At 65.3% G+C, this 13,299-nt stretch overlaps 3 protein-coding genes across 11 annotated transcripts; 1 reads left to right on the forward strand and 2 right to left on the reverse strand.

Moving 5' to 3' along the window:
* Positions 1 to 75: 75 nt before the first annotated feature.
* Positions 76 to 4,124, reverse strand: LRRC14 (leucine rich repeat containing 14). 7 transcript variants are annotated; one of them, XM_082363721.1, is made up of 5 exons: positions 4,073 to 4,091; positions 3,349 to 3,426; positions 2,077 to 2,430; positions 1,312 to 1,896; positions 76 to 1,217 (listed from the first exon to the last, which is right to left on the reverse strand). In XM_082363721.1, exons 3-5 carry the CDS (start codon positions 2,403 to 2,405, stop codon positions 650 to 652), a joined length of 1,482 nt encoding a protein of 493 aa, XP_082219847.1. In that variant the 5' UTR covers positions 2,406 to 2,430; positions 3,349 to 3,426; positions 4,073 to 4,091; the 3' UTR covers positions 76 to 649. The 7 variants fall into 7 exon arrangements, with proteins under 7 accessions (XP_082219847.1, XP_082219848.1, XP_082219845.1 ...); XM_082363722.1 differs by lacking the exon at positions 4,073 to 4,091 and adding an exon at positions 3,641 to 3,977; XM_082363719.1 differs by lacking the exon at positions 4,073 to 4,091 and adding an exon at positions 3,540 to 3,977.
* Positions 4,125 to 4,139: 15 nt separating this feature from the next.
* On the forward strand, positions 4,140 to 10,888 carry RECQL4 (RecQ like helicase 4). Its single transcript, XM_082363691.1, is given in 21 exon segments — positions 4,140 to 4,512; positions 4,639 to 4,742; positions 4,963 to 5,103; positions 5,413 to 6,051; positions 6,054 to 6,227; positions 6,305 to 6,431; positions 6,773 to 6,898; positions 6,984 to 7,076; positions 7,156 to 7,292; positions 7,724 to 7,807; positions 7,891 to 8,064; positions 8,152 to 8,331; positions 8,404 to 8,545; positions 8,626 to 8,888; positions 8,965 to 9,250; positions 9,333 to 9,462; positions 9,544 to 9,713; positions 9,787 to 9,967; positions 10,048 to 10,201; positions 10,338 to 10,446; positions 10,538 to 10,888. Coding segments are annotated over 21 exon segments (3,897 nt in total). The 5' UTR covers positions 4,140 to 4,154; the 3' UTR covers positions 10,663 to 10,888.
* A 77-nt stretch (positions 10,889 to 10,965) lies between these two features.
* MFSD3 (major facilitator superfamily domain containing 3) lies at positions 10,966 to 13,270 on the reverse strand. 3 transcript variants are annotated; one of them, XM_082363732.1, is made up of 5 exons: positions 12,099 to 13,270; positions 11,655 to 11,802; positions 11,447 to 11,571; positions 11,271 to 11,351; positions 10,966 to 11,183 (listed from the first exon to the last, which is right to left on the reverse strand). In XM_082363732.1, the coding sequence occupies exons 1-5, from the start codon at positions 12,862 to 12,864 to the stop codon at positions 11,104 to 11,106; spliced, it is 1,200 nt and encodes a 399-aa protein (XP_082219858.1). In that variant the 5' UTR covers positions 12,865 to 13,270; the 3' UTR covers positions 10,966 to 11,103. The 3 variants fall into 3 exon arrangements, with proteins under 3 accessions (XP_082219858.1, XP_082219857.1, XP_082219856.1); XM_082363731.1 differs by having other exon boundaries at positions 11,271 to 11,380; XM_082363730.1 differs by having other exon boundaries at positions 11,271 to 11,571.
* Positions 13,271 to 13,299: the final 29 nt, after the last annotated feature.

Raw genomic sequence — 13,299 nt, forward strand, 5'->3', positions numbered from 1 at the left:
CCGTTAAGACATATCACCCAGTGGCCAGGCTGGGGGTGACAGCAGAGCAGGAGACAACTCACTCTGACCAGTTACGACAGAAAAAATAGCCACAGATTTAAGTTCTAAGCATACTGCACGTTTGTACCTTAAAGACACCCTCTGGCCCCCAAACCCGGCCGACAGGCAGTTTCCTGTGTGCCAGGGAAAGGAGAACGTTAAGAGGCCCCCAAGTGCCTGGGAGCCCAACCCTCCTTGAAGCAGGCCCCTGTCCAAACTTCCACCCCAGAGCAGTCTGCTCTTGGGGAGGACCCAAAGGAGAACATCCTCTTTCAGCTCACAGATCCCAGGAACATTCCAAGGAGAGAACCAGGACACCGGAGGGCAGCTGAGTGCAGCCTAACCAGGCAGGGCCATGTAGGCCTGGAATCCAGCCCTCAGGCCCACAGATGGTCAGCGAGTCAGGGGAGCAGGTGCAGGACAAACCGCACAGGGTGCTGCAAAAAGCATGGGCATGCTCAAGGTGCGCCCAGGAGCAAAGAAATCAGAGACTAGTGCCTTTGTGTCAGGCCTCCAGCAAGGTCCCAAAGGCTCTGACTATCCAAGGGGCAAGAGATCTCCAGTAGCCCTGGACCCCAGGACAGCCTAACTCTCACCCACAGCCTGGAGGTCACAGGCTAAAGTAGTCTGCAGCCAGGCGCCCATAGATGTCTGTGGTCCAGAGCACGTGGGCACGGCCTGAGGCCAGTAGCAACTGGTGCAACTCGGCCTCCACGCGGGCAAACTTCTCCTCATTGATGGAGGCTTCCAGCAGGACAGAGGCAGGCGGTGGCCAGGGCAGGCCCTCATAGCAGTCCACGGGGAAAGGGTGCACCACCGTGCGCAGCTCGGCCTGTGCCACCGAGTCCCTCAAGAGCTCCTTGAGGCCCGCCATAGACAGCGGGTTGCCGTAGAGGCCGAGGTAGCGGAGGCTGGCACAACGAGTCAGCACAGGAAGTGTGGCCAGCAGTTGGGTATCAGCAAGCTGGCACTCGGTCAGCTCGAGGTGCAGCAGCCTCGCTGCTGCTGCCTGCAGCAGACCCTGGAAGGGCTCCAGCTGGCTGCCGGACAGGTCATTGCCACTCAGGTCCAGCTTCTTGAGGTGGATAGCATGGGGGCTCCGTGCCAGGAAGCGCAGGTCCTCAGGCAGCAGGGCACAGAAGGCCAGCTCCAGGCTCTCCAGGGGGCTCTGCAGGGTGCTGCGGAGGACACAAGGGGTCACAAATAGGCTGGGCCAGGGGAAGGCCTCCTGGAGGGGAAGGGAAGGGCAGGGCAATAGCAGGGCCTGCTCACCTGAGCAGCTGGTCCAGCCGCCCCGAGAGAAGAGAGGAGCCCATGCTGAGCTCCCGCAAACAGGTGAAGCGGCCCATCTGGGCCAGGAAGTAACGGAAGTTGTCCTCGCCGTCCACAGAGGGCTGCCGAGAGTCCCCGTGCACATAGTGTAACCGCAGGCTGGCCAGGTGCTGGAAGCGGGCCACGTGTGGGATGATGACGGACAGGCCTCGCAGGCCCAAGTTGTTGAAGCGCAGGTCCACGCGGCGCAGGCAGCCCGCATCCAGAAGCTGCAGCAGGGCCACGGTATTGCGCATGGGCAGGTCCTCAGCCCGCAGGTCCCGGCAGCAGAGCCGCAGTGGACTGTCCGCGCTGCTACGGAGCGCCTCCCGCAAGAATGCGTAAGAGGCCCGGTTCACCCGCAGGTCCACACGCACCTCCACAGGAACGGGGGCCAGGCCGGGCTCTGCAGCCCCGCCCTGCTGCTGTGCGATGCACGTGCGGGCCACCGCTGCTGTGCAGTCCCACATGCTCATGGTGCCCGGGTCCTGCTCCACGCCGTCATCCAGAAGGCCCGTCATGTCCAGCACCCGCAGCGTGTGCTTCCTGGGAGCACGGGTGGACTGAGGCAGGAGACAAGGGGACACAGCCCACACCCACTCCCAGCCACCTTAGGACAGGAGCAACATGCCTGTTCCTGCATTGTGCTCTTGCACCAGCCTGGACCCTCTTGGGGGACCCTCTCTGCACCCCCCAGGCCCGAGGGCCCCTCCAGTGAGCCCATACCTGCCGAGGGGCTGTGTGCCAGCCTCAGTCTCCGGGGTGTGGAGCCGGGCAGTCAGCCCCAGGATCACGGCTTGCATGCTCTCTGTGCTAGGCCGCTCCTGCAGCAGGGCCCGGCTGCAGTGGGCACACTCCTGCAGCAGCTGCTGGAAGCTAAGCAGTGGAAAGGGCCACGTGTGCACCAGCTCGCGCAGCACAACGGTCTTCTTGTCCATGAAGGCCACTTTGAAGAGCAAGGGGAAGAGCTCTCGTGGCAGCAGGGGCAGGGCCTGGCAGGCAGCTGACTGGCACTGGAGCACCTGCCGTGTGCTCAGGAACACAAGGGTGTGCATGGTGCTGGGCCGGGCAGGAGGCCACCTGCAGGGAAGGGCCCTTCAGTAGGGAGGACAGGCCCCAGGCCCCCACCCCCTCCACGCACTGGTAGTGGGAAAGCTCAGCATGGTGCTCGGCACAGAGTGGAGAACCATGGCACCAAAGAGCAAGTGCTAGGTGCTTTGCCTTAGACTAAGGGTAGTGAAAAGGAGAACGAGGCCACCCCCAGTCCCCGCCCTCCAGAAGCACAGAGGCCTCCCTAGGGAGACAAAGCCATCGAGCAGCACATAAACAGCATGGCACCAGAGATGACCAGCTCGCCTGGGTGTGCGTTTGATGGCTGTTACCCTGCGGGGCCCACCATCTGTATTCCGGGCCTCCCAAATCACAAAGCCACTTATCAGAGATCTGTTCTTCTCCCCTTCCTTAAAAGTAAGCAAAAACAAAGCCCCCCTATCCCCCAAGCACTAGAGAGATGGGATACTACCAGGAGGCTGGAAGCTGCATCACAGGACCCTCTCCCAGCCTCCTCAGAAGCCTTGGGAGGCCGCCCTTGGATTCTGTGCAGCACAGCAAAGAAGAGTTGGAAGTACAGATGCAGTTTAATAAACAGCAAGGCAAGTAGAAAGGAGCAGAACCCAGACAACTCTGAGTCCAAAGGGCCTGAGTAACCCAAGCTCTCAACACGAGCCCCAGTTCTAACTACTGTTTTCTGGGAGCATTATCAGACACACAGATCCCTGGAGATTTACAGAAAGAATGCCTCACCCATCGAGATCCTCGCTACCTGTGTAAACGTCTCTCTCTTCCCTGGAGAACCATGTTAAAAGAGACCAAGTCTCAAACCCATGGGATTCAGAGGCCCCACACTACGGGCCTTTGCTCAGGTGGGTAGAGGCAGCTGCCAAAGGGACGTCCAAGCTGACAAGGAGCACAAAGGAGGTGCCTGAGAGCACAGGGTACCTGGGTGTCAGCTCTGCTGCTGACTTACTGTGCGCCCGCCAGGCACCTCATTCTCAAAACTGCCTCTGGGTCATCTCCCTGAAAACAGGTTAGACAACTAAGACCTAGGCCTTGCCCAATAGAGGTCACAGCCTGGGTGATGAGCTCGGGAATGGTGGCAGCCTGGCCCCAGAGCCCCTGCTCTTGCGGACCTCACACACAAGTCCTTAGGACACTGGTTCCTGAGAAGCCCGGGACGTCAACCCTCGGCCTCGCTCTGCCTGTGGACAAATCTCGCGAGGACGATTCATACCTCGCTGTGACAGGACAGACCAACCAAGCACCTGTCACGAGAGGAAACGAAAGCAGCCAGTGTGGTCACCGCGGAAGGAGCCTCTGTGTGGTGGCCGCCGCCCCCCACCGGCCCGCGGCTCCGCCGTTTCCCTGAAGACGCCCCTGCCCGGCTCCTCCAAGCCTCGAGCCGCGGGAGGCTCTAAATCCGACGCCCTCCGCCTTCCGGGCGGGGTCTGCCCCTCGAAGCCTGTGCGTCGCCTCCTGGGACCCGAGGCCGCTCAGCCCGGCACCGTGCTCCGGGTCCTCCCCTCCCCGCAGCCGCACCCCCTGGGCTCCCGCCCCCGCCTCCCGGGCGGCGCCGTCCCGAGCGCCCGCACCGGCCTCGTGCGGCCAGGCAGAAACGGGGACACACGCAGCCACGCTCTGTCCCCGGCCGGCAGCCTGCGCTCACCGGGCCCGCAGATGCCGCCGCCACCGCCGCCGGCCCCGCCTCGCCGCACGTCGCGCCCCGCCCAGCGCCGCCGCGCGCCGCGATGACGTTAACGCCCCCCATTGGCTGCCACCCCATGGCCCCGCGATTGGCTGCCCCGGCCCGGCGGCCTCCGCGTCGCCCCGCCTCCAACCCCGCCGAGCGCCCCCAGTGGCTGGCGGCCGGCGTCGCCCTCCTGGCGGGAGATTCCTGGGGCGCCGGGCGCAGAGCGAGGCGACCATGGAGCGGCTGCGTGTTGTGTGGGAGCGGCTGCAGGCGTGGGAGTGCGCGTTTCGGCGGCGGAGCGGGCGGTTGCCGGGCCAGGTGCGGGCTGCCCGTGGGCGGGGAGCTGAGGGAGCGGCATCCGGCTGACGCGCTCCCTTTACAGGAGGACGTGGAAGCGGCGCCCGAGGAGACCCGCGGTGAGCGAGCGGGCGCGGGGCGGAGGGAGCGGCCGGGGACGCGGGCAGGGGGCGGGCGGCCTCCACCGCCACGCCCAGCCGAGCCCTGCCTCCTGAACACCGACCCCCCTCCGGCCCCGCCCTCAGCGCTCTACCGGGAGTACCGCACCCTGAAGGAGGCACTGGGTCAGGCCGGCGGTCTCGGGCCTCACGGCTCGGAGCAGTCGGTTCCCGCGGCGGCGGCCGAGGAGGTACCCGGGCTCGACATCCCAGCCTGTCGGTCAACTTCCTGTATGCCGGATCCAGGAGGAGTCGTGACCCAGGCTCTGTGGGGCGAAGAACTCAGGGGGCGGGCTGACAGGGTGGAGGAAGGACAGCCCCCGCCCCCAGGTCTCCGGGGCTGGAGACACTTCTGTCCCCCCGCTACGCCAGTTTTTCCGCGGCCTAGATCTCTACCGTCTCTTCCTGCAGATGCTGGAGCCCAGCTGCTGGGGGCCCCACCTGAATCGGGCTGCGACCCAGAGCCCCCATCCTCCATCCAGGCTCAGCTCTCAGGGATCTGTGCAGGACTACGGGAAGAGGCTTAAGGCCAATCTAAAGGGCAGTTTGCAGGTGAGGGTCGGGCAGGCAGTGCGTCCAGCCGGTGTCTAGAGCTACTCTTGGCCCAGGAGCAGGGTCAGCAGACACCCAACTCTGTTAAGTCTTTCACACGTATTCACGCGCACACACACAACTCCAGCATTTCCCAGGGCGCAGCTCTCCAGGAGAGCTCAGGGTCAGCTTCTACTCTCGACTTCTTTTATGTCCCAGCCTTAAGTTTCTCACGTCGCCCAGCTGTTACAGGTGGGGCCTCCAGCAGGTTTCAGAGTTTGCAGCACCCCCAAGGGCCTGAGTTCCTGCTTGCTTATCTCTCCCTCCCAGGCCGGGCCAGCCCTGGGCCGAATACCCCGGCTTACACGAAGATCCTCCTCCAAGATGCCTTCCCCAGGGCCACCAGGCACAGGAGCTGCCACCATCTCTCCAGAAGAAGTCAGTGAGGTGCCCCCCCAGCCTCCCAGGCCCCAGCTGAGGCCAGGCCGGCCCCAGCAGCTGAGGGCATCCCTGAGCCTGCGGCTGGGCTCCCTAGATCTAGGCTGGCTGCAGCGGTGTCACAACGGGACCCCAGATTTTCTGGGGGTTCCCAGGGCCTGCCAGCCTTGCCTGGGTACAGAGGAGTCCCAGCTTCTTACTCCAGGTGTTGCATCTGTCCTCGGTCCCAGCGCTGGCCCTGAGGTGCCTTTACAGGGCCCAGAGGCGCCTTTACAGGGCCCAGAGGCTCCAACCCTCCCAGCAGCTGGTATCAGTGCAGGGAACTCCCAGCCTGGTACCCGTCAAGGCAAGAAGCGGAGATGGAGTGGGGAGCTGGAGGGAAGCCCTGCACAGACCCAGCAGGACAGTGACCGAGCAGGACCGCTGCCTGCGGGAGCTGGCGCTGCAGCGCCTGCAGAAGACTGTCCAGAGCAGCCTGTGCAGGCACAGCCCCCCAGCAAGCCCCCAGCCCCCAGGTATCACTGCCCTAGCCCCCCAGCAGCGCTGCCCTCAGTCGCGCCATGGTGGGGAGGGCTGTGGGTGCAGTTGACCTGTGCGTCTCTTCTAGACTTGCTGTCCGCGACAGGGGGAACTATGTGCGGCTCAACATGAAGCAGAAACGCTACGCGCGGGGCCCGGCCTCAAGGGGCAGGCTCCTCCGCAAGCAGGTGGGAAGCTGGCGCCAGATGCTCCCGCTCACCTGCCTTGCTTCTTGCTCTGTGAGTCTCATTTGTGTCCCCACTAGGTATGGAAGCAGAAGTGGCAGAAAAAAAGAGAGTGTTTTGGGGGTGGTCAGCCCAGAACCACAGCCCAGGATTCCTGCTCCCCGTGTGGGCAGTTCAGTCACTGGGCATCCCAGTGCCCTCAGCCAGGTGAGGCCTCTGCCTTGGGGGGTGGCTTGGGCCAGCGCTGCTTGTAGGGGTTGTTGTGCTCTTTGGGGAGGCGGCTCTGGCTCAAGTAAAAGGCCCTCCTAACTCCTGCCCCTGGTCCAGAACTTACCTTGGCCCCTCAGAAGGAGGGTGGCAAGGATGAGGGTGGCACACAGACCCGGGCCACGTTCAAGGAAGTATCCCAGAGAATGGGCACTGCCTGCCGCCAACTCTCTGGTGAGCAAAGAGGTGGAGGAGAGGTTGTAGCAAGTGGCTTTCTTGCCAGAGTGACCCCAGACCAGTCCGGAGCTCCTGTCCTACCCTATCTTATCTGCTCTCGGCAGGTGAAGAACACACAGAGCCTGCAGGGCCTGAGCTGCTGGTGCCCACAGGGCAGTCTGTGCCCAAGGCTCCTTGTCCGCCTCTTGTGCCACCACTCTATCCGCCAGGGCCTTTGGGGCAGGTGGTAGGTGAGTAGACGCCTACCAGCTCCAGAGCCTTGACTGGGGGGTGGGGGCGACTCGGGGCCATGCTGACTGATACCTGTGTCCACAGACACGCCAGCTGAGGTGTTTCAGGCCCTGGAGCAGCTGGGGCACCAAGCCTTCTACCCTTTGCAGGAGCGTGTGGTCATGCGGATCCTGTCTGGTGAGTGTGGCCGGCAGGGGGCGTGGTGGGACTGAGGCTGGGCCGCAGAGCTGTGCTCTTGACCCTCTGTAACACCCAGGTATGTCCACGCTGCTGGTGCTGCCCACAGGGGCTGGTAAGTCCCTGTGCTACCAGCTCCCTGCACTGCTCTACTTCCGGCGAAGCCCCTGCCTCACATTGGTCGTCTCTCCTCTCATGTCGCTCATGGACAACCAGGTTGGTGGACAGGGTCCTTGGGTAGGTGCAGAAGGCAAGAACTGGTACCCATGGCTCTGTTGACCCACTTGGGCTGCTGCTTCTTGCCCCACCCCCACCCCCGAGTGGCAAGTCGCAGGCCATTCTCAGCTCTGTCCATAAGCTGGCAGTGGCCCAAAGGCAGCAGGGACACAGCTGGCTAGACCCGGGCCCACCCACAAGAGGAGCAGCTCGGGGGCGGGGCATCCCCACTGGGACCTGTCTCCAGTGCTCCTGAGTCAAAGCCCACACGTGGCTCTGAACCCTTAGTCGTAGGACCCAGGGTCTGGGTTTTTCTCCCAGAGATCCTGCAGGGGACACAGCAGTAGTTGTCAGGCCAAACCATTCTAAGAGGCACGTGGGGAAGGGCCAGGGCTGGTGGCCTGTGACAGGCTGTGCTCCTGTACCTGCAGGTTTCCGGCTTGCCCCCAGGCCTGAAGGCGGTCTGCATCCACTCGGGGATGACCAAGAAGCAGCGGGACTCTGCCCTGCAGAAGGTAAGGCGTCCTCGCAGGGCGAGACCGGCAGAGGCAGCAGGCAGACGCCTTGGCGGTGCTCCTGACCTTGCCATCATCCTCAGGTTCGGTCAGCCCAGGTGCAAGTGCTGATGCTGTCGCCAGAGGCGCTGGTTGGGGCGGGGGGTGCTGCCCTCCTCACTCAGCTGCCACTGGTTGCCTTTGCCTGCATCGATGAGGCCCACTGCCTCTCCCAGTGGTCCCACAACTTCCGGCCCTGCTACCTGCGTGTCTGCCAGGTAAGTTTTGGGGCGGGGGCGGTGGGGTGGGGTGCTACGTGAGCAGACCAAGGAAGGTTGGGCATCTCACCACTCCTCTCCACACAGGTGTTGCGGGAATGCATGGGTATTGGCTGCTTCCTGGGTCTCACAGCCACGGCCACGCGCAGCACTGCCCTTGACGTGGCCCGGCACCTGGGCGTGGCCGAAGAGTCTATCCTCAGGGGGCCGGGCACCATCCCTGCCAATCTGCACCTCTCTGTGTCTTCGGACAGGGACCCAGACCAGGTAAGCACGCACACGTGGGCCAAGCAGAGGCCCTGCCTTCCGACTGCTCGTGCTGACCCTTGTCCTCTCCAGGCTCTGGTGACGCTGCTGCAGAGTGATCGTTTCCGTGCCCTGGACTCTGTCATCGTCTACTGTAACAGACGAGAGGACACGGAGCGTGTCTCTGCCCTGCTGCGCACCTGCCTGCGTGAGGCCCGGGCCCCAGGATCCCGAGGTGAGGTGGAGGCAGGCCTGCACCCCACAGATGGGCCCCGGACACATGCCCCACCTGACCATCGTGGGTCTTCCCTGCAGGCCGAGCCCCGGAGGCTGTGGCTGAAGCCTACCATGCCGGCATGGGCGGCCGGGAGCGGCGGCGGGTGCAACGGGCCTTCATGGAGGGCCGGCTGCGGGTGGTGGTGGCCACGGTGGCCTTCGGGATGGGGCTGGACCGGCCAGACGTGCGGGCCGTGCTGCACCTGGGGTTGCCCCCGAGCTTTGAGAGCTACGTGCAGGCTGTGGGCCGGGCTGGGCGTGACGGGCTGCCTGCACACTGCCACGTCTTCCTCCGGCCCCAGGTGGGTACCCGTCCCACCACCGCGCCCCCAGCCCCGCCCCCCGCTGCGGCCCCGCGTTCATGCTGCCCTGCTGCAGGGTGAGGATCTGTGGGAGCTGCGCAGACACGTTCACGCCAACGTCATCGACTTCCTCGCCGTGAAGAGGCTGGTGCAGCGCGTGTTCCCGCCCTGTGCTTGCACTTGGCAGCCCCCAGAGCAGCAGGGAGACGAGAGCGGGGAAAGGCACTCGGGCAGGGTCCTTGTGGCTACATCTCCCCAGGATGCTGACCATCCCGGCCTCGAGCACACAACCCGGTGCCCGGGCCACAAGCGGGCGCTCCCGGTGCAGCCAACCGTGCAAGCCCTGGATATGCCCGAGGAGGGTGAGGAGCAGGGAGCGTGAGAGGTGGGGGTGGGGGGACACCCCAGCATCCCCGCATCTTCTGAGCCCTGCTCTGCCTCCAGCCATCGAGACTCTGCTGTGCTACCTTGAGCTGCACCCACAGCGTTGGCTGAAGCTGCTGGCGCCCACCTATGCCTGCTGCCACCTGCGCTGCCCCGGGGGCCCCACCCAGCTCCAGGCCCTGGCCCGCAGGTGAGCGTACATCCCACCCCTGGCTCAGAACAGGGACAGAGAACCAGGGCTGCCAGTCACATGTCCCTTCCCCTGGTACAGGTGTCCCCCCCTGGCTGTGTGTTTGGCCCGGCAGTGCCCCAAGAAGACAGGTGGGGGAAGCAGTTCTGTGGAGCTGGACGTGGTCGAGCTGGCAGACTCTATGGGCTGGGAGCTGGCCCCCATGCGGCGGGCTCTCCACCAGCTGCGGTGGGATCCAGAGCCTGGGACAGGTGCGCCCGCCCCCAGCCCTGCTTGCCGCCTGTTTGCCGCCTTTCTGCCAGTTTCTGACACCCTATCTGGCAGGTGTGCCTCGGGGCACGGGGGTGCTGGTGGAGTTCAGGGAGCTGGCCTTCCACCTGCACAGCCCCGGAGACCTGACAGCCCAGGAGAAGGACCAGATCTGTGACTTCCTGCATGGCCGCGTGCAGGCCCGTGAGCGAGAAGCCCTGGCCCGTCTGCACCGCACCTTCCGGGCTTTTCACAGGTGCAGGAGAGGGTGGGCAGGGCCTGGGTCACCCCATCCTCCCCAAGGCGGGCCGCTCTGATAGGCTCTCGCCACCCCAGCGTGGCCTTCCCCAGCTGCGGGCCGTGTCTGGAGCAGCCCGATGAGGCACGCAGCGTCAGGCTCAAGGCCCTGCTCAGCCACTACTTCGAGGAAGAGTTAGAAGCACCGGGGGGCGTGGAGACCGAGGAGGACCCTGAGCCAGGACAGGCCAGGGTGAGTGTCGGGGCCTCCGGGGAGGCGGGGGGGAGAGGAGTTACAGAGGGGACGCACCCCCAGCTGCAGGCACACACCTGCCTCCCGCCCCTCGCCGACCACTGCGGAGTAACGTGCCACGTGTCCCCACCGGCAGCTCCAGGACTGGGAGGACCAGATCCGCCGGGACATCCGCCACCTCCTGTCCTCGTGGCCAGAGCAGCGGTTCTCGGGCAGGGCCGTGGCCCGGGTCTTCCACGGCATCGGTGCGGAGCTAGGAGGCCCAGCCCTGAGCAAGGTGGGGGCTGGGGGCAGACCTGGCCAGAGTCCTCAGAGCCGCGTCTCCTCCCACTGCAGGAAGCCCCTGCTATCCGGCCCAGGTGTACGGGCGGGACCAGCGCTTCTGGAGAAAGTACCTGCACCTGAGCTTCCATGCCCTCGTGCACCTGGCCACAGAGGAGATCCTGCTGTGGGGCTGCTGACCACCCTGCCGCGGAAGGACCCAGTTCCCCCACGTCACAGACACGGGCCTGAGCAGGGGCTGCGTGGCCACAGCATGGGGGGTGTCAGGTGCAGCAGGTCCTCAAGGCAAAGATGGGCACAGATATCAGTGGTCAGGACAGCGACCAACCACTCTGGACAAAGGCCACCATCAGTAGCGTGGGGGCAAGGAGGCCCCAAAGCGCAGAATAAAAGATGCTCGAGTCATTTTCAGGAACACTTCTTCCACCGCGGACAACCCCCAGCCTGAGGACAGCCTTGCATGTCACTCATCCCAGACACAGTCCAAAGGCACGCTCCACTTTATTGATAAGTCTGGCCACCCAGTTCAGGCCAGGGTGTTGGGTGCAAGGCCCAGGTACTGCATGGGTGCGGCCGAGAGAGCGAGGAAGACAAAGAAGCAGAGACGTGGCCCCAGGCTGTCAGCCAGGGCTCCAGCCAGCGTGCCCATCAGCAGCTTCCCCAGCAGCTCCAGAGTGGCCAGGAGACTGTAGTGTGTGGCCTGCGGGGTGGGGGCGGGGGGGATCACGTCGGGACCTGCTTGGACTCCAGTCCTGCAGCCCCTGGTGTTGCAGCCACACCCCCTCACCTGCAGGGCACTTGGTGCCAGCTGGCTGCAGCGCATCATCAGGGTGAAGGTGGCGGTTGTGACCAGGCCCCCCAGGAAGTGCTGCAGACACAGGCTCAGCAGGGCTGCCCCTGGGAGGGCTGAGGTCAGCAGGGCCCAGGACTCCAAGCTCCTCCCCCCTGTGGCCCACCCCTCACCTCTCAGGACTGCGCTGGGGGCCAGGCTGGCCCCAGGGCTGTCCAGGTGAAAGAGCAGGGCAGTCTGGCAGGCCAGGCCACCCAGACGGAACTGAAGCGCTGACTTCAACAGGGGCAGTGGCTGCCTGGGGTGGGGTGATGGGGCAGGTCAGAGGGTGTGGGGAAGGAAGGGGAGAGAGGTGGGTGGGGCAGGCTGAGGGGGGCTCACCGGCGCCTGGCCAGGAGGGCCCCACCCAGGGATGAGCCGGCAATGGAGCAGGCCACAGCGCCCACACCATTCCACAGCCCCAGCTCTGGGGTAGAGATGCCGCAGTCCAACAAGAGCAGTGGGAACAGGGCGCTGGTGCCCTGCTCACCTGTGGAGAGAGTCAGTAGGGGTGGCTGGCACACCTCCGCCTGGGCCTCAGTCATGCTCCCCCAGCCCTGCCTTTTTCTGGGCCACAGATGCCAGGAGACAGCTGGGGCTGGGCTTCGACGACGCTCAGGGTCAGCGTGAAGCAGCTCAGAGAGGCTCAAGGGAGTGTGGCTGGAGCTGGACCTGCAGAGGGCCGGGCTGGGCTCCAGACTTCAGGTCAGACCCCAAAGAGGAAAGGCAGCCCTGCAGGTGAGTTCCGGGGCTCCTGTGGGCCCACCCCTGCTGTGCCTGACTCACCCAGCTTGTAGGTGAGCACGAAGCCCACTGTCCACAGGGTCCCAGGCACGGCCAGCAAGTCCTGCCCAAGGTGCAGGGTGTGTCGGGGGTGTTCTGAGGGCAGAGGTGGGGGAAGCTGTCGCAGGGCTGGTGCCACCCAGGTCAAGGCAGCAGCCAACCAATAAGTGGCAGCCAGGAGCAGAAAGAGCAGGGGCCAGGAGAGGGTGGGCACCAAGGCCAGCAGCCCACCCCCAGCCAGCACCGCCCCCAGCTTGTACGCGACCACCTGCACAGTGTTGCCAGGTCCCAGCTCTGCGGGCTCCAGGAGCCGCACAGCCAGCATGTCCAGGGCCACATCCTGCACAGCTGCAGCCAGATTCAGCAGCAGAAGCAGCCCCGCCACCGTGACAGGCAGCCCGGCCTGACCAGCTGTGGCAGGAGGGTGGGATGCCAGCAGCCCACACACCAGGCCCAGAGCAGCTGTGCTGAGCGTCAGCCAGGCCCTTGGGGAGCCCCGAGTGTCCACCAGCGGGGCCCACACAAGCTTGAACAGCCACGGTGCGTACAGCGCCTTGGCCAGTCCCACGCGTGTCAGGGAGAGGCCGCGGGCCCGCAGCAGCACGGGCAGCAGCCCCGACTGCAGCCCATAGGGCAGGCCCTGCACCAGGTAAAGGCCGGCCAGCGGCAGCAGCTTCCCACGCATGGCGAGGAGGCGGGGCGCTGGGGCGGGGGCTGGGGCCCAAGCTCTAGTGGCTGGGTCTGGGTTCAAGGCCGGCCGGGGCGGCATGAGAGGTTCCAGTCAGAGTGGGGGCAGGGTGCTTCCGAGGGGGGTCCGGTCCGGTCGGGATGGGGTCAGGGGTCACGGAGCGGCATGGCTCTGGGGCTGGGCCAGGGTTGGACAGGCTGGCGTCCGCACCCGCGCCCTTGGGTCCTGGGGGCGTCAGAACGCCGAAGAACTGCAGGACTCCTCCACGGCGGGGCTGGGGCAGCGCTCCGGCCCGGGCGGCGCAACCCGGAGACGCGGCGGCCATAGAGCACGCGGGCGGGCTAGAGCGCCGGCCGCCTTCTGGCGCCCCCGGTGGCCAGCTGTCCTCGAACGTCGGAAGCGGCCGAACCCGCGGCCCATTCAGGTCCCTCCCAGGGCTATCAGATCCGGTCCCCAGACCCTAACTCTCCGGAAGTGCTTCCTGGTGTCTCACCTGGAGCCTGGTGGCCGCAGGGT

This window comes from Balaenoptera borealis (genome assembly GCF_965194805.1).
Source record: "Balaenoptera borealis genome assembly, chromosome: 17".
Classification (NCBI taxonomy): domain Eukaryota; kingdom Metazoa; phylum Chordata; class Mammalia; order Artiodactyla; family Balaenopteridae; genus Balaenoptera; species Balaenoptera borealis.